The 16,573-nt window shown below is 52.1% G+C and overlaps 1 protein-coding gene across 4 annotated transcripts in view; it reads left to right on the forward strand.

Moving 5' to 3' along the window:
- TLN2 (talin 2) overlaps positions 1-16,573 on the forward strand; it is a 62,242-nt gene that overhangs the window by 26,728 nt on the left and 18,941 nt on the right. The window contains exons 8-32 of one of the 4 annotated variants that reach the window (XM_070953712.1): positions 424-487; positions 2,619-2,723; positions 4,925-5,080; positions 5,172-5,273; positions 5,828-5,904; positions 6,212-6,392; positions 6,505-6,618; positions 7,218-7,326; positions 7,643-7,851; positions 8,039-8,137; positions 8,246-8,413; positions 8,638-8,932; positions 9,204-9,370; positions 9,521-9,649; positions 10,081-10,194; positions 10,693-10,806; positions 10,883-11,017; positions 11,135-11,263; positions 11,841-11,943; positions 13,550-13,758; positions 14,326-14,445; positions 14,808-15,005; positions 15,775-15,914; positions 16,030-16,123; positions 16,433-16,522. In XM_070953712.1, coding sequence (XP_070809813.1) covers positions 424-487; positions 2,619-2,723; positions 4,925-5,080; positions 5,172-5,273; positions 5,828-5,904; positions 6,212-6,392; positions 6,505-6,618; positions 7,218-7,326; positions 7,643-7,851; positions 8,039-8,137; positions 8,246-8,413; positions 8,638-8,932; positions 9,204-9,370; positions 9,521-9,649; positions 10,081-10,194; positions 10,693-10,806; positions 10,883-11,017; positions 11,135-11,263; positions 11,841-11,943; positions 13,550-13,758; positions 14,326-14,445; positions 14,808-15,005; positions 15,775-15,914; positions 16,030-16,123; positions 16,433-16,522 — 3,421 coding nt within the window. Of the gene's footprint in view, positions 1-423; positions 488-2,618; positions 2,724-4,924; positions 5,081-5,171; positions 5,274-5,827; positions 5,905-6,211; positions 6,393-6,504; positions 6,619-7,217; positions 7,327-7,642; positions 7,852-8,038; positions 8,414-8,637; positions 8,933-9,203; positions 9,371-9,520; positions 9,650-10,080; positions 10,195-10,692; positions 10,807-10,882; positions 11,018-11,134; positions 11,264-11,840; positions 11,944-13,549; positions 13,759-14,325; positions 14,446-14,807; positions 15,006-15,774; positions 15,915-16,029; positions 16,124-16,432; positions 16,523-16,573 lie in introns of those variants that run through there. The other 3 variants (XM_070953711.1, XM_070953713.1, XM_070953714.1) reach the window with 3 other exon arrangements.

Below are 16,573 nucleotides of genomic sequence, written 5' to 3' on the forward strand. Positions count from 1 at the left end.
CTGCTGATGTTGAATGATGTGGGTGATATTCATCGGATTTTGCTAAAGCAGCTCCACGGAATTTAAATAATGTGGCTGAATCATATCTGGAGGTTTGCATCTGCCTCGGGAACAGCGGAGCTGCACCCTACTCAGAGTTCAGCTTCAGAAGGCTTGATTGGGGGTGAGACCCCCCTCGTTCCCACTGTTTGCCCCTTAGGGTGCTTTCTTTAATGAGGGAGAATCCCTGCAGACTGACAGTTGAGGGGCTCATCCAGGCATGTTCATCACGGAATAATTACAACTGGGCAGCTGCTGGACTTCCATTCCCAGAATGCCCCAGCCAGCCTGACTCCATGGCTCTTCTTTCCAACCTCTGCAGCTGAGTGTTTCCCACTCAAGAGAAGAAGGCCTTTCATTAATGGTGACTTCTTGTTCCTACAGTCTGAAAGAATTTCTCCCCAAAGAATACATCAAGCAAAGAGGAGCTGAAAAGAGAATATTCCAGGTAATTAAAAAAGAGAGTCTTCTACCCCCAGCCTCCCTCCCTCCCTCTCTCTCTCTCTCTCTCTCTCTCTCTCTCTCTCTCTGTCTGTGTGTGTGTGTGTGTGTGTGTGTGGTTTGTGCAGCCCCACGTTGCCTTTGTGGCATTCTGTCAAGTGAAAAGGAAACAGGTGTTCTTCCTCTCTTTTGCTCCCTTTGGCAAACTTCCTATCCTAAATTATAGTTTTGTGTCTGGTTGGAAGACTGGTTCGCTTTTCAGTGCGTTCTCTTCAAGAAAGTAGGGTGTTTAATAGCTTTTGACTGCAGTGTAGAAAGCAAAGAAGGGCCATCCTTCCTAAGGAGGAAAAAGGAGCCTTCTGAGGGTGGAATTGATGACAGGTTTTAGGGGTTTGGGGTTCTGCTCAGTTCAGTGCATGGGGAGGGAGAACATGAAAGGCCCTAAGGGGGCTAGAAACCCTTGTATGACTAGCTGCATTTTCTCATCAAATGCCCTCCAGATGTTTGGAGCTAGAATTCCCACCATTCTCAGTCAGTGTGAACAGTGGGGACCCTGGAAGTTACAGACTGACACATCTGGTTGGGAAACAGCTGACGAAAAGCATGGGGCTTCATCTGCTCGGTCAGGTTCTGCCGCCTTCCCCAGGGTGATGTGTTCCAGATGTTTTCAGTCTCAATTCCCACCACACCCAGGCAGCATCTGGAGGGCACAAGACAAAGGCAAAGGCTGACGCTGATTGAAACTCTTTCGAGTTTGGGAATTAGAAATATTCCTGTTGTAGCAAACTGAGAGCTGTTTTTTCGAGCCATGGCCTGCGTGTGTTTCGGGTCCTTCCTAATCTGTGTCTTGGTTCTCAAAAAATAAAATGCTACTTAAGGTCACTTTAACAATTCCTTTCAAACGAAACTGAGCAGGAGCGACTAAGATACCAGTCTCAGATCTGTTGAAAATAGACAAATAACTTTTACTCCGGGCTTCACTATTTGTTACTAAGTGTTACGAGATTCACTATTTAGGGAGGGAAGGTTCCAGAAGGCAAGCAAACTTTTGACATCTGGTTTGCTAATTAGTTGGCATAGGGAGCAGCCTCTCCTCCAAGTTGCAATCAGTTGCCTAATCTGGTTCGCTCTAAACGCAAGGTGAGTGAGCATCCCCTTGTGCTGAAGCCAACATTTATAATTGGCCTGAAGGGGAAAGTATAAAGAGGTGCTACGAACATCGAGGACAGCTTGAAAAATCCACATTTTCTGCTCTTGATAGCACAGACATTGGCCGCCTATATCAGGCATATCCTGGAAGATGCCAAGCGTCAAAAATGTGATGCGAAACTCTTTCAAGAGGCCTATGGACGCATGATGAGACCTGTCTTCCAAAGGCTGAGGAAATATCTTTCCATGCGTGAATTTCACATCTTTGAAATAACACTGGTACCTCAGAGGTTAATGAAAGCTGACGTGAGCTGCAGAAAACAAAATACCCTCGGCTGACTCTCTCAGATGCTAGGTTGAGAAAGGAAGGGATGTAGACCATGGGCAAGGACGATGGAGAAGAGAGCATGGCTGAGAAAGGGAGGTCAAACAGTGAGAAGATTTATTTATTTATTTATTTATTCTCCGAAGACTCAGGGCGACTCACAATGCATTTAAAATCATTATAAAAAACATTTAAGAATTAAAAACATTAAAAACATTAAAACTCATTCACACCATTCATGGCCGGATCTTGCCAGATCGCAAGAGCGAGATCAACGGCCCCAGGCCTACCAGAAAAGCCAGGTCTTCACTGCTTTTCGGAAGGCCAATAGGGTGGGAATGGTCCGGACCTCAGGCCACAGAGAAGGCCCTCCCCCGTGGGCCCACCAGCCGGCATTGTTTAGCTGACGGGACCGGAGGAGACCAACTCTGTGGGATCTTACCGGTCGTTGCCCATTTGTCCAAGATGGCCCATTTCACCTCCGACCCTTGCCCAGCTGGGGCTGCTTTGTTGAGACTTGTCAGGTTCTGGATCTTGATAAGTGAATAAATTAAAAAGTTCAGAGGTGATTCTAGCAGCACCTTGAAAGTCTGCCTGTTACACAGTGAGTTAGGCCTTCCCCTAGGAGGTTTCAGCTTGACAAAAATAGTCCTCTTTACCACAGGAACACAAGAATTGCGGAGAGATGACAGAAATAGAGGCAAAAGTGAAGTACGTGAAGTTGGCCCGGTCTCTGAGGACCTATGGAGTCTCCTTTTTCCTGGTGAAGGTACGATTTGGACTTGAATTAAATTTACTCAATGAGATTCAACAGTTGGTGCTTGCAACAGTGAAGAATATGTTTCATAAAACCTGGATAAAGAGTTGACACCTTTTTCAACTCAAAAAATTTAAGAGTTAAGGGAAGAACTGAAAGACTTTCCTTTCCTCACTTGGTCTTGGCCAAAATCCATTCCTGATCTGGATCGGTACATCTGAATGATTGGACTGGGTTTGTCCTCATGTAGCCAGATGCCAGAGGCCAAGTGCCATTATCATAAAGCCAATCTGAGTTTCCTAGTCCAAACACTGAGTAGACATAGAGCAGGGGTCGGCAATCATGGCAACTTTAGGACCTGTGGACTTCAGCTCCCAGAATCCCTTATGCTGGCTCAGGAATTCTGGGAGTTGAAGTCCACAGGTCCTAAAGTCACCCACCTCTGACTTAGAGAAATCACAACATTGACAAGTCTGATTGACATTTTGGCACCTGGTCATAAAGCCAGATGAGGGCGAAGTAAACACATCCCTTTTTTTTTTCTTTTTTTTCTTTTAATTTGATTTATATGCCGCTCTTCTCCAGAGACTCAGGGCGGCTTACAATGCATTAAGCAATAGCCTTCATACTTTGGTATATTTATACAAAGTCAGCTTATTGCCCCCACAATCTGGGTCTTCATTTTACCTACCTTAGAAATGATGGAAGGCTGAGTCAACCTTGAGCCTGGTGAGATTCGAACTTACAGTAATTGCAGACAGCTGGTGTTAATCACAATGCTATTAGTCTGCTGAGCCACCAGGCCCTTCCCTCTTTTCCCTGACATTAAACTGGGCCAAATTTGAATTTGCAGTGTGAACTTGGCTGATAATTTGTGTTCTTAGACCCCACTGAAAAATTAGTAACAAAGTTCTGCGTTGGCTGAACCATCCCCACTTTGTGTCTCCAGGAGACCTTCCCTCTCCTGATTGAGAACGTGGCCTTTTCTGGTGGAGTGGCACTTTGTGGCTAGCCATTTCCTTTCCGTGTTCCTTTCGGGTGAATTAACCACCTTGCAAAGGAGCAATTTGTACGCCAGTGGTTTTTCCCAGAATGCTGCCACACAACTTGTGTTTTTTCTTACACTCGGAGTCCTTCGATGTTCTCCTAACAGGTGACTTCCAACTGGCACCACGGGGCACCAGAGGAAGACAACAATTCGGACAATTATTTGACGGCAGTGATATGCTGGGGTTCATTCAATTAAAAACACATATTCCATTCTTTGAATGCTTTCCTTCTTTTTAGGGCTGACTGAAGCAAATGGCAATTAAGTCATTTCGGGAAGAGCAGTGTGAAATGTCTGGTTGTGATCGATTTATGAGGGGAGGAAAGCAGAGAATTTAAAAACCTGAGCTGTTTAACAAATGCTCTGAACGTTTAATCCACTCTGCTTTGAATGAATTATTGTAACTTGGGGAACTGAAATGAATTATAATAGCAGACGTGGCTTTCTCTTTTTGCACTTGTTTTACTGAAGGTCAACCGCTTGCATTTCCTCAAAATTTAGTTGCTGAACCGTTCACGTTCTAAGGAGAGCAGTCAAGATTAGAGTCCATATCCCAATTAACTTATTTTTAACTTATTAAAACATGAGCTAGAATTACCCTTTTCTGGAGCTGTGAGCCAAAGTGAAGTATGCATATAATGCACCAAAGAGCACACCAATGAACTCGGGACTCGAGCTGTGGGTCATGGAGGAAAGGCTGGGCTTTGGGGGTTTAGAGGGAAGGCCTAGAAGGGGAAAGAGGACGGGGGTCTAGGAGATCATGGGTGATGTAGGAAAGTGGGGTGGGATATGGCAGTCTTGACTGGCACTCAAGGCAGGGAGATTCAGTTCCAAGAGAAGGAAGGGTTTCTTGACACATATTAATCTATAGAATTTGCTGTTCTCAGATGCATCATAGATTTAATTTTTGAGAGCAGTAAAAGGAGGTTCAGCCAGTCCACAGGCGACCAGGGTCAGACGTCCTGCTGCACTTCATGACTGTTTCCTGCTTTCTGTTGAGTGGAATTGTGCGACCGCCTCTTGATGAGCTTCCTGGGTCCACCTGCTTGGCTTCTGAAGGACACCAAAGCTGCACCAGATAGGCCTTCAACTGGATCCATCTTCTGGAGTCTTCTTACATTCTTCCAATTTTTTTGTTTTGTTTTGTTTTGTTTTCCCTTCACAGGAGAAAATGAAAGGAAAGAACAAACTGGTCCCACGTTTGCTAGGAATTACCAAGGAGTCTGTGATGCGTGTGGATGAAAAGACCAAGGAAGTCTTGCAGGAGTGGCCTCTGACCACTGTGAAGCGCTGGGCGGCTTCACCCAAAAGCTTCACCCTGGTAATTCGTGGTGGTGAGAGTGAAGCCAAAGAAAAGTCTCCCAAATTGGGTGTCCCAATCTTGATGCAAATAGTGCTGTGTCTTCCCTTAGGATTTTGGGGAGTACCAAGAGAGCTACTATTCGGTTCAGACCACTGAAGGGGAGCAGATCTCTCAGCTGATCGCAGGTTACATTGACATCATCCTCAAGAAGGTACAACCCTTCGGCTTCCATTGGGGGGCCCCACCTGCTCCCCCTGTTACCTTGAATGTGGAGGAGGAGGGACAGCCTTGAACTCTGCATCCAGGCAGCCGTCCCAGCCACCTGTCCCCAAACTGCCAAGCAGTGGGGAATGGGGGGCATTGGGTTGGGGGGTGAGAGGGGGCCTTTGGTGACTCTCTTCCCCTATGGCTTCCATTCCATACCTGTATGAAGGTAAAGGGAGGAGGTGAGAACCAATCCATTTTCGTTCCCAAGACACTTTGCAGTGTCTTTCCTCCAGCCTCTGTCCGGCCATGGTTTGGGGGACAGGGCATGTCCTTAGGTGCTGGTGGTGGGAAATTGCCCCGACCGTGAGCTAAGCCTTGGGGCAACTGGCCAGAAGCCTCTCTGGTGAGCCAAAGGGCCTGTGATTAGAGCCCCGGCCGGGTGGAGCCTGGAGATCCCTCCAGAGTGGGCTGGTGGGTGTTCAGACCCCTTTGCAAAAAGTGGGATGGATTCACAAGACACAGGAAGGGACCGAGAACCTCTCTTGGCCTTTTCTGCAGAAGCAAAGCAAGGACCGCTTTGGGCTGGAAGGAGATGAGGAATCAACTATGCTGGAAGAATCCGTCTCTCCCAAAAAGTATGTGGAAGAGGGCTGGGTTAGTTTCCCTCCGGCAGCCCCTGAGCTGTCATGCGCCTTTATTCCAGTCTTGCCTCCTTTTCATGAAAGCTGCTCTTCTTCCCATCTCCAAGGTCTTCCTTCCTCTTTGCATCTCTCCAATACGGGCCTCCTTACTGGAGCGTGTCAGATATGAAGTCCCTAAGGGGATGCAAGCTTTTGGGGGCCCCGGGGCAGCATCGGGTTGTGCCTCAATTGCTCCCCATGGGAAGGATCACAGAGGGCAAAGAGCTCCCTTCCCAGCTGGGTTCTGCCCTTCCTTCGGCAGGTCGACAATTTTGCAGCAGCAGTTCAACCGCACCGGAAAGGTGGAGCATGGCTCTGTGGCGCTTCCGGCCGTCATGCGCTCAGGCTCCACCGGCCCAGAGACCTTCAACATGGGCAGCATGCCTTCCCCACAGCAGCAGGTGACGGTTGGGCAGATGCACCGGGCCCACATGCCCCCTCTGGTGAGCCCCTCCCCTCCCGCTCTGAGCAAGGGGGAGGGTCCCTGGTTGCAGAGCCCTGCTGGGAAGCCCCTCTGCAGGAGAAGGTCTGCTGAACCCGGTTGGCTTTTCTCAGACCTCAGCCCAGCAGGCCCTGATGGGCACCATCAACACCAGCATGCAGGCCGTCCAGCAGACGCAGGCAGACCTCACCCAAATCGATGACCTTCCGCCTTTAGGAAATGACATGGTCAGTTGGCTTTGGGGGGGGGCAAGGGGAAGACCCTCTCTCCAAAATCAACACTGGCCTGGGACTTCTGTTCTTTCTCCACATTCAGCAGCCCTTCTGGGTTTCAGAATGCTTTCGTGCCTATATGAGCATAACGGTCCCCCCCTTGGCCATTTTCTGAGTCTCCTGTAGGAAAGTCCTTGGTTATCCTTGTGTGAATTGGCCCCTCCAGGTGTGAAAACACTTCTTCCCCCCAGGAAGAACAGGCCTGACCCAGGGAAATGGTGTGAAACGATTGCCCTTGTTTGAGGGGTCAGAGCCATCCTTCTGGGGAGCCCTGAATATTGAGGATTCCCAGGAAGTTTCTTAGCAACCAGGGTAGACCTCTAATCACAGTTCGTATCTAGTGAAGTCTTTCCTGAGCTGGTGCTCTCCAGATGTGTGGCACTCAATCCCCAGAATCCTTCACTCACTTGGTAATTGCTAAGGATCCTAGCAGGTGCCCATCTGTCCGAAGGCCACCAAGTTGGAGAATGTGGTCCAAGGATTAGCAAACCTAGAATTTAGAAGATGTCCCACGGTCTTCTAAGCTGGCATCGGTGGTCTGCCTTTCTCTCCAGGCTTCCAGAGTTTGGGTCCAGAACAAAGTGGACGAGTCAAAACATGAAATACACTCTCAGGTTGATGCAATCACTGCAGGGACAGCTTCCGTGGTGAACCTTACAGCAGGTAAGGAGGCCACATGCTCTGTAATGGTCCTATGAGGTTGGTGAGTGTAACGTGTATCTTTCCAAAGTTCTGAAGGAAGCATCTGTTGAGTTGACTTTGGTCAGCGTTCCCATCTCAGTGGGGCATTCAGGAATAACCTCTCAGTGGGGCTTGCAATAAACCCCAAGGCTGCTCTGGGCCAAAGCAGAAGATGCTCTGGAACAGTAAACAGCAACAAAAATCCAACAACCAGACCCACAAAGTCCAAGTCTCTGAAGGTTGGGCCTCTGTAATGCCTTTAGATGTTGGGCATCTCCTGGTCTGCTTTGCTTGGCAGGGGACCCGGTTGACACAGACTACACAGCTGTGGGCTGTGCCATCACCACCATTTCCTCCAACCTCACGGAGATGTCCAAGGGGGTCAAGTTGTTGGCAGCCCTCATGGACGACGAGGTTGGAAGTGGGGAAGACCTGCTGAAGGCCGCTCGGACCCTGGCAGGGGCCGTCTCAAACCTGCTCAAAGCAGTGGAACCGACATCAGGAGAGGTGAGACCATGGGGCAGAAGGGCAGTGGGTCGCCCTGGTTGCCCCCTGCAGGAAAGATATCCTGGTCATTGTTGTAGCCTTCTGGATTGTCCACAGAAAGGACTTTGCTTTGGTGGAATTGCAGCAGCTTGGAGAATTTCTCTTCCTTGGGTAAAACTCTCATCTTTCCTACTTTTTGCCCTTCCAGCCCCGGCAGACTGTTCTGACCGCAGCCGGCAGCATCGGCCAAGCCAGCGGGGAGCTGCTCAGGCAGATCGGGGAGAACGAGACAGACGAACGTTTCCAGGTAAAGCTCCCCTGGGCCCCCTTGAAGATTTCTGTACCAGGATGCCCTGCGGATGATCTGAGCCTCTTCTCATGGTTCGGCCCTCTTTCCCTCCTTCCTCTTCCCCAGGATGTCTTGATGAGCCTGGCCAAAGCTGTGGCCAATGCCGCCGCCATGTTGGTACTGAAAGCCAAGAACGTGGCTCAGGTGGCCGAGGACACCGTTCTGCAGAACAGAGTGATCGCGGCTGCCACGCAATGCGCCCTCTCCACCTCGCAGCTGGTGGCTTGTGCAAAGGTGCGTCCAGAGAGGGGTGGGCAAGGCACGGTGGACAAGATAGTTCTAGCTTCTTTGATACTGTCCGGCTGTGGAGAGCTGGACGGACATCAGTGGTCTCTTGGTCAGTTGTTGGTGAGGCCGAAAGAGCACCCGCCCTGCTGCAGCGGCCAGACAAGCCTTCACAGACCAGATGCCCTGCGCCCTGCCGCTCACCTCTCCTGGCTGCATGTGCTTTGCTGCAGGTGGTGAGTCCCACCATCAGCTCCCCGGTGTGTCAGGAGCAGCTGATCGAAGCCGGGAAGCTGGTGGATCGCTCCGTGGAGAACTGCGTGCGGGCGTGCCAGGCTGCCACGGACGACACCGAACTGCTCAAGCAAGTCAGTGCGGCAGCCAGCGTGGTCAGCCAGGCCCTGAATGACCTCCTGCAGCACGTCCGCCAGTTTGCCAGCCGGGGGGAGCCCATCGGGCGCTACGATCAGGCCACCGACACCATCATGTATGTCACCGAGAGCATCTTCAGTTCCATGGGGGATGCCGGTAAGCATCTTGACATTTTTTGACACCCTCGGCCCCTGTCTGGAAGAAGCGAACCTGCCCACTCAGCCTCTTGGTCACCCAGTTGGGTTGGCTACCAGAGGAGTCCCTGTGCCCCAGACATGGGGGCACTTGTTTCTGTGGCATTTTGAAGACCTAAGTATGTTCCGCAGGGGTATTTCTCTCCACGCCAATCCCTGGGAGTGCTTGAGTGGAAATCGTCAGTTTTAGAGCATGGGGGAGATACAAAAGCAAACTCTGAATCCCGTTGCAGGGGAAATGGTGCGGCAGGCCAGGGTGCTAGCGCAAGCAACTTCAGATCTGGTGAACGCCATGCGCTCAGACGCCGAGGCAGAAATTGACATGGAGAACTCGAAGAAGCTCCTGGCAGCTGCCAAACTTCTTGCGGATTCCACAGCCCGGATGGTAGAAGCTGCAAAGGTACCACAGAAGCCCAAGCGCACCAGTGTGGCTGCCAAGGGTTCCCAGCCAGTGCTTAATTTTTTTTGGGGGGGGGACTCCCACTTAACGCGAATGCTGAGATGGGCCTGATCCCTCCCGACTTTTGTCTTTGCGATTGGTGTCCCCCAGGGAGCTGCTGCCAACCCCGACAATGAAGACCAGCAGCAGAGGCTGCGGGAAGCGGCCGAAGGGCTCCGGGTGGCCACCAATGCAGCCGCCCAGAACGCCATTAAGAAGAAGATTGTGAACCGACTGGAGGTGAGGTTTCCTCCTCTTTCTCCTTGGCTGAGTTGTTGGCCCTGAACTTAGACCAAACGTTTCAGGCAGCTGCTTTCTGCCCCGTCCACCGGATCGGTGGCAATACACAGCTGGGGAAGAGAATGCCCGTCAGCCTGGACGTTTGGACCAGCTTGCGAGGAGGCTGCATATCAGCCTAACCATCCTGTGAAAGGCAAGCGGATGAGGTGGCTTCGTGGGAGCCAATGCCCAGAACGAGTCTGGGTTTGTAAAGAGAAAGGAAGGTTTCAGAACTGAGTAAATTCTGCCAGCCTTGCCTTCTTGGTAGATCTTCCAGTCTTCCAACCTGGTGGTCTGTCCCCTCCCCAACAGTTCTCGTCTGCTGGCCCCACCCCCACACCCCTTCCTTCTCTCTTGCCTCTCCAAGACTTTCCAGACCCTCCTTCTTGCAGGTGGCAGCAAAACAGGCAGCTGCAGCCGCCACTCAAACCATCGCAGCCTCGCAGAACGCCGCCATTTCAAACAAGAACACGGCAGCCCACCAGCAGTTAGTCCAGAGCTGCAAGGTACTAGGCCGCTCGGGCTGGGAAGAAGTTAAAAGAGGGAAAAGGGGCCTCCTCATTTCTCTTAACGTGTCCATAGCAAGGCTTGACTTGAGGAATCCCGAGAAAACACTCTCTGAATAATCCCAAGAGGCCACCTGGACAGCCAGATCTTCATGGGTTGGAAGCTGCTCCAGCCCCGGAAATCCATTCTGGGTGAACTGCTTTCCTTCCGCACTCTGAGGCTTTCTTCACACAACCTGTTTGACTGGGTCTCCGAGGGGGTGGAGGCAAAGCCTCTTCTGAAACCTCCACGCTGGAATTAAATGACCAGCCACTCAACCCTGACCTGGCTAGACCTCTCCCAGCCTCCCTTTCTGGCCCATTAGGCGACTGCTCCCGTGTTGTGGCAACTCTGCGCCATTGTCCACTCTGTGACAGAAGCGGTTGTCCAGTTGGGCTCTGCCTTGAGCTGTCCTGTTGGAGAGCCAAGCGTGCCTTCCTTCTTTCTCCTCTGGGCAGAACGTGGCTGACCACATCCCACAGCTGGTGCAAGGCGTGCGAGGGAGCCAAGCGCAGGCGGAGGACTTGGGCGCCCAACTCGCCTTGATCAACTCCAGCCAAAATTTCCTCCAGGTAGGCGAGTTGGAGGGAGGACGTGGGGTGGGGAGGGGCCACCAAGGCCAACCGTGGTTGGTCTTTCTTTCCACAGCCAGGGAGCAAAATGGTGGCTTCAGCCAAAGCAGCAGTGCCAACCGTGACCGACCAGGCGGCGGCCATGCAGTTGAGCCAGTGTGCCAAGAATCTGGCCACCAGCCTGGCAGAGCTGAGGACGGCCTCTCAGAAGGTGGGCAGCCCCCCCCCCCGATTCCTTCCCCATCAGTTTCCTCCCTCCTTTGGAGGAGCTTTGTGCTTGTGGTGAGAGAGCAGTGAGGATGTGTTCGTTCATCCCTCTTGCGCTTAGGCACACGAAGCCTGTGGTCCCATGGAGATCGACTCGGCCTTGAACACCGTCCAGACCCTGAAAAATGAATTGCAGGATGCAAAGATGGCGGCCCTCGACGGACAGTTGAAGCCTCTTCCGGGGGAAACGGTACCTGGAGAATATCACATGAGGCTTTTTTAAACAATGTATATACTAACCAAAGTAAAATTTGGGGGGTTGCATTTACATATATGTTCAGTTCCTTCCCTTTGGATAGTTCATAAGGGTGGCTCCTTCCCTCGGCTTATGGCTAGCACAGGCCCAGAGTGTTGTGCTGAGATCAGATGGCCTGGGCAGACTAGGAAGTGTAAGCTTTTCCCAATAGTTCAAATCATTTTATGGCCATTTTAACCAAGAGGTTTACAAGTTTTGTTTTAAGAGAGTCAACCAGGATGGAATAACTTCTGCTGCATTCCAACCCAGAATTAGCATTCGTTCCATTTGAGTGTTGAACAAGAGGTTGCCCTTCAGTGGCGAAGTCCTGCTGGCAGTTAATAAAAGCCGTGACTGATGAGAGAGATGCATGGAGAAAGTGCCCTTTTGTGAGGCAGAGTTGAAATATTGGGGGTGCCACTCTTACGGGAAGGAAATCTGTGCCAGTCTCAGAGGGTGCCACCAGTGGGCCTTTGCCACATGTGGGAAGAACCTTGGGAAGGTTCATCACAAGGTTGTTTCTGTTCCTCAGCTTGAAAAATGTGCCCAGGACTTGGGAAGCACCTCCAAAGCTGTCGGTTCCTCCATGGCGCAGCTGTTGACCTGTGCCGCCCAAGGCAACGAAGACTACACAGGTACAGATGCTTTTTGCCCTCTCAGCCGTGCCGCCCCAGGTGAGGGCGGGGGGGGCAGGAATCACGGCCTTACCCAGTCATCTCACCTCAGGTGTTTGGCCCATGCACACAACCAAAGACTTGCAAAGACAGTATTGTTGTTGAGAACAATTCATAGAAGTTTGCAAACTATTCCTAAAGATGAATCCAGAGGCACTCCATGGGCTTGGTAAGCGGGGGGGGGGGAGAGAAACGGGGGGGCAGGGCAGCTTTCTCAGGAAAACAATATTTTGCTGGCCCCCTGTGGTGGGCAGAGGCTGATGGATCAACGCTAGGCTCAGAGAGGCTTGGATCTCCCCAGGATCTCTTGCAATAAAAGGACAGCAAATGTTTCTTACACACAGTCAGAACCAGACTTTGAATCAATGCGCCTAAAGCAGCTCTGGAGACCTGGGCATGGTGGGGTGCCGTGACCCAATTTCTTCTGGGCCACACATTTTAATAAAGCGACTCCCCTGATGCTGAATCAGCTGTTTATTTTACCCAGAAATCAAGGATTTGCAAGAGCAGATCCTTTTCTGCAGCGGCCCTTGGGGGCTCTTGGCCGGTTGGCCAAAAGATTCACGTATTGATGAAAATGCTTTTGTGTCGATCACGTTGCATCCTGGCCGGCTTGTCCACGGGAGATTCTGAGGTCCAGCTGATCAGGCTAATTAGAAGGGCTTCCCTTTCATGTCTTGCAATGTTTTTAATCTAATTCTCTGTCTTTTTTTTTGCCATATAAATTTGGTAATTGTTCTATTTAATGTTTCAAAGAACGTCTTCTCTAATTTTACTAGTATAACTTGGAAGAGAAATAGTATTTTGGGCAAAATATTCATTTTGATCATAGCGATCCTTCCCATAAATGAAATTTGTAAAATTTTTCCAATTGTCTAAACCTTCTTTAATTTGCAGTAGTAATTTGCCATAATTGTCTTCTTTAATTGAGAAGCATCTTACAGTAAGCCAAATCCCTAAGTGTTTTATTTTCTTGGTTATTTGAATTTTTGTACTGCCTTCTAATTCCTTCTCTTGTTTCTTTGTAAGATTTTTAGTTAATAATTTAGATACAGATTCATTGAGGGCAGGAGATTAGTTAAGGGTGGCTGATATGACACCGGCTCTATTTATTCATGATCTGCTTATTTTATGTGCCATCCTATTTTAGCCAACTCTTGGCAATTTACATAAATAAAAGCAGCACCATGCCATTCAATAAAATACAGAAAGGAGCAGACAATAAAGACAGCCATGTGCCTCCTGGCTTGTAAGCAGCCTGCAAAACTTGTCAAAGGCTTTCTGAACAGCGCCATCAAATCTTGGGGTGGGGAAGAGGTTCCCATGGAGGGGGGGCAGCTCCAGAGAAGCTCTGCCTTCTCACCTCCTACCTCATGATTTGAGGTCCAGGACAGCCTCCCCTCGAATCTCTCTACAGAAGAGAATGGCTGCATGTCCTGCTGGCAGCCCCCAAGATGCCCGCTGGCCACTGGGCTCGGCTCGGCCTTGGCCTCTCTTGTCTTCTCCTTGGGACAGGCAGGGACAGCCTGCAGGCTGCTGACTGGACTTCCCCGCCTTTTTCCTCCAGGGGTGGCTGCCCGGGAAACAGCCCAGGCACTGAAGACCTTGGCACAAGCGGCGCGGGGCGTGGCCGCATCCACAGGCGACCCAGCTGGGGCCCGCGCAATGCTGGACTCTGCGTGGGACGTGATGGAAGGCTCCGCTCTGCTCATCCAGGAGGCCAAGCAGGCCCTGGTGTCTCCGGGGGATGCCGAGAGTCAGCAGAGGCTGGCCCAGGTGGGTGCAGAGCAGCCAGAGAGAGGAGTGGACTGCCACTCACCCTGCCCCAACTCAGCTACCACCCACATCAGAACCGCTCCTGGCAAAAGGGGTCATGTGGCTGCGGCCACTCGGACAGTCCGGCTGCTGTTCAGAACTGTCCCCTCATCTGCCTCCCTGGCCCAAAATTCTCCCCGAGTCCAGGAGTGTCTGCAGATTGTGCTCTAAATGATCGGGCCAGAATGGAGCAATTGAAACTCTTCCTCTTATATTTCTGTGTGTTTGGGTGCCATCTTGAGATTTGTAATCCCCCCCCATGCAAGACCCCCCCGCTTGAATCCCTTGAATTCTCCTTCCATCTGAAACCACGTTGTTTACCCTGTAACGCATTTTACTCGACTTCCTTGCTTGCGAGTCTGCTCCCTGGTTGTTCTGGGCTTCAGAGAGCCTGGCTCCCTCCAGCGGCCTCGGGGTCTGATCCAGCAAAGGGGCTTCAACTGTCAGAGCCTCAGGAAAAAAGGTTGGGGGTCTTGGGGCTACTTGCCGTCCTCTGATTCCTCTCGCCTGCCGGTGTGTCTCATTTAGGTGGCAAAAGCCGTGTCCCATTCGCTGAACAACTGCGTCAACTGCCTCCCTGGCCAGAAGGACGTGGACGTGGCACTGAAGAGCATCGGCGAATCCAGCAAGAAGCTGCTGGTGGAATCGGTGAGCCACTTCCCCCGTGGCCAAGGAGGCCTCCTGCGAGTCTGCCCCTTTCTTTGCAAGGTCTCTTTGCCAGGGTATCAGGGCAAGTGGTGGTGTCCCCTGAAGGGCTTTGCGTGGGTGTGTCGGGCCTTTCAAAAGAAGGACGGCATAAAGCATGGTGATGGGCTTCTGGTCCTTGCATTGCCCGGAACGAGGCCGGGGTATGTGCAAACTGAAGCAGAACCCACAGAGTTTTCCCCTGTTCAGCACCGCCTGTGTCCGTCTGTGGCCTTGTCGAGGGCGAGCACGCAGGGCAAGACCCGGGTGCTTGGTGACGTGCCAAGGCACAGCCACGGCTTCCTAATCCCACCCTCCCCTTGCAGCTGCCCCCCAGCTCCAAGTCATTCCAGGAAGCGCAGAGCGAGCTCAACCAGGCAGCGGCCGACCTGAACCAGGCGGCTGGGGAGGTGGTGCACTCCACGCGGGGCCAGAGCGGGGAGCTGGCGGCCGCCTCAGGGAAGTTCAGCGAGGACTTTGATGAGTTTCTTGACGCGGGGATTGAAATGGCCGGCCAAGCTCAGGTAGGTGCCTTTCCTCCTCTCCCCCTCCCGGGCAGAATGGCCAAGGGCAGCAGAGTTGCTTCTCTTGGCTTGTCCTGCTAAAGCTGATGCTGGAAAGGTGCATTCTGGGAACCTGAGAAGAATAGAATTGTCCTTCCAGCCAAGCTCTATGCATCCATGCAACTTTCTAAGGCATATTATGGTTTATCCTTTCTCTGGGATGTTTCTCTGGGTCTAATGTACCATTGCGGGATTTCCTAGATGCTGCTTAGCTGTCTAGTCATGTTTAACCACTAAACTCCTTCCTGCTTAGGGCCCAGGGTGACGTGCCAGATCCCAGGGCTCTAGGGGGGTCCCTGCATCTCCCCACTCCGCCCTCGCCCCCTTCAGCATAACTGCTGGAAGCCCACCGTCTGGGTTTGCTCTCTCAGCCTCCTGCCAAGGATCGTCCCTGCAGCCTGCAGACTAATTGGCCCGTCCTTTGTGCCCAATGGATTTGCTGGGCAGGGCAGCCGCTGGACCAGCTGTGCCTGGTGATTCTCTGTGCCAGGCAGAGACGGGGCTGCACAGAGGCTGGGAGGCTCTGCCCTCCGGGCTGGATTTTCCGGTCAAGGCCCGATTGTCAAAGCATTGTCTGCTCAGCTGGGGGTCCTTGCAGGCAGTGGTGATCTGGGTCTCCGTCTGCACCGCCCTACCCAAGTGGGACTCCCCCCGATGCTGCTGGCGCCAGGAATAGAGTTGGCTCTCCACCCAAGCAGTCAGCCCCTGCGGTGCCTTCTCTGCTTCACAGACCAAAGAGGACCAGATTCAGGTCATCGGGAACCTCAAGAACATCTCCATGGCTTCCAGCAAGCTGCTTCTGGCAGCCAAGTCTCTGTCGGTGGACCCCGGCGCTCCCAACGCCAAGAACCTCTTAGCGGCGGCTGCCAGGTGAGGGCTGCGGTGGGCCTGGGTTGGGTGCTGGAGCAGCAGGGCAGAGGATGAGTGGGTGAGCTGGAGGGCTGCTCTTGGGGGTCTTCAGCTTCTCCTCCCGCTTTGTCCCCAGGGCGGTCACGGAGAGCATCAACCAGCTGATCACCTTGTGTACCCAGCAAGCGCCTGGCCAGAAGGAGTGCGACAACGCTCTCCGGGAACTGGAGGTCTGTCCTTGGCTCATCACGTTACCTTTCCAGGCAATTTTGTGGGGTTGGAGAGTGTGAACTGTGTGGCTGTGGCTCCTGGGCTTCCCCCAGAAAGACCGTTGTCTTGCGAAGGTTGCTTCCTTCTAGTTTGCAGTGAAGCCCCTCTGAGCGATTGGATGACTGGTGGGTTCCTGTCCATCCAGCCTCAGCAGCCGGGCTGCCAGAATTAGGGGGAGGGGTCTATGGGCCCGGCCATCATCCAGGAAGACTGACCGGGGTCAGCTGGAAGTCCTTGCACTTACTTGGGTTGGGCTGCTCTCCTTTCAGACCGTGAAGGAGATGCTGGAAAATCCCAGCGAGCCCGTAAGCGACCAGTCTTACTTCGACTGCATTGAAGGCGTCATGGAGAACTCCAAGGTAGCCCTTCCCAACTCTCTCCCTGGGAAATCCATCCGGGTGGACATAGTG

The sequence above is a fragment of the Pituophis catenifer genome, unplaced genomic scaffold (assembly GCF_029215685.1).
Source record: "Pituophis catenifer annectens isolate HBS135680 unplaced genomic scaffold, rPitCat1.0.hap2 SCAF_14, whole genome shotgun sequence".
Lineage (NCBI taxonomy): Eukaryota > Metazoa > Chordata > Lepidosauria > Squamata > Colubridae > Pituophis > Pituophis catenifer.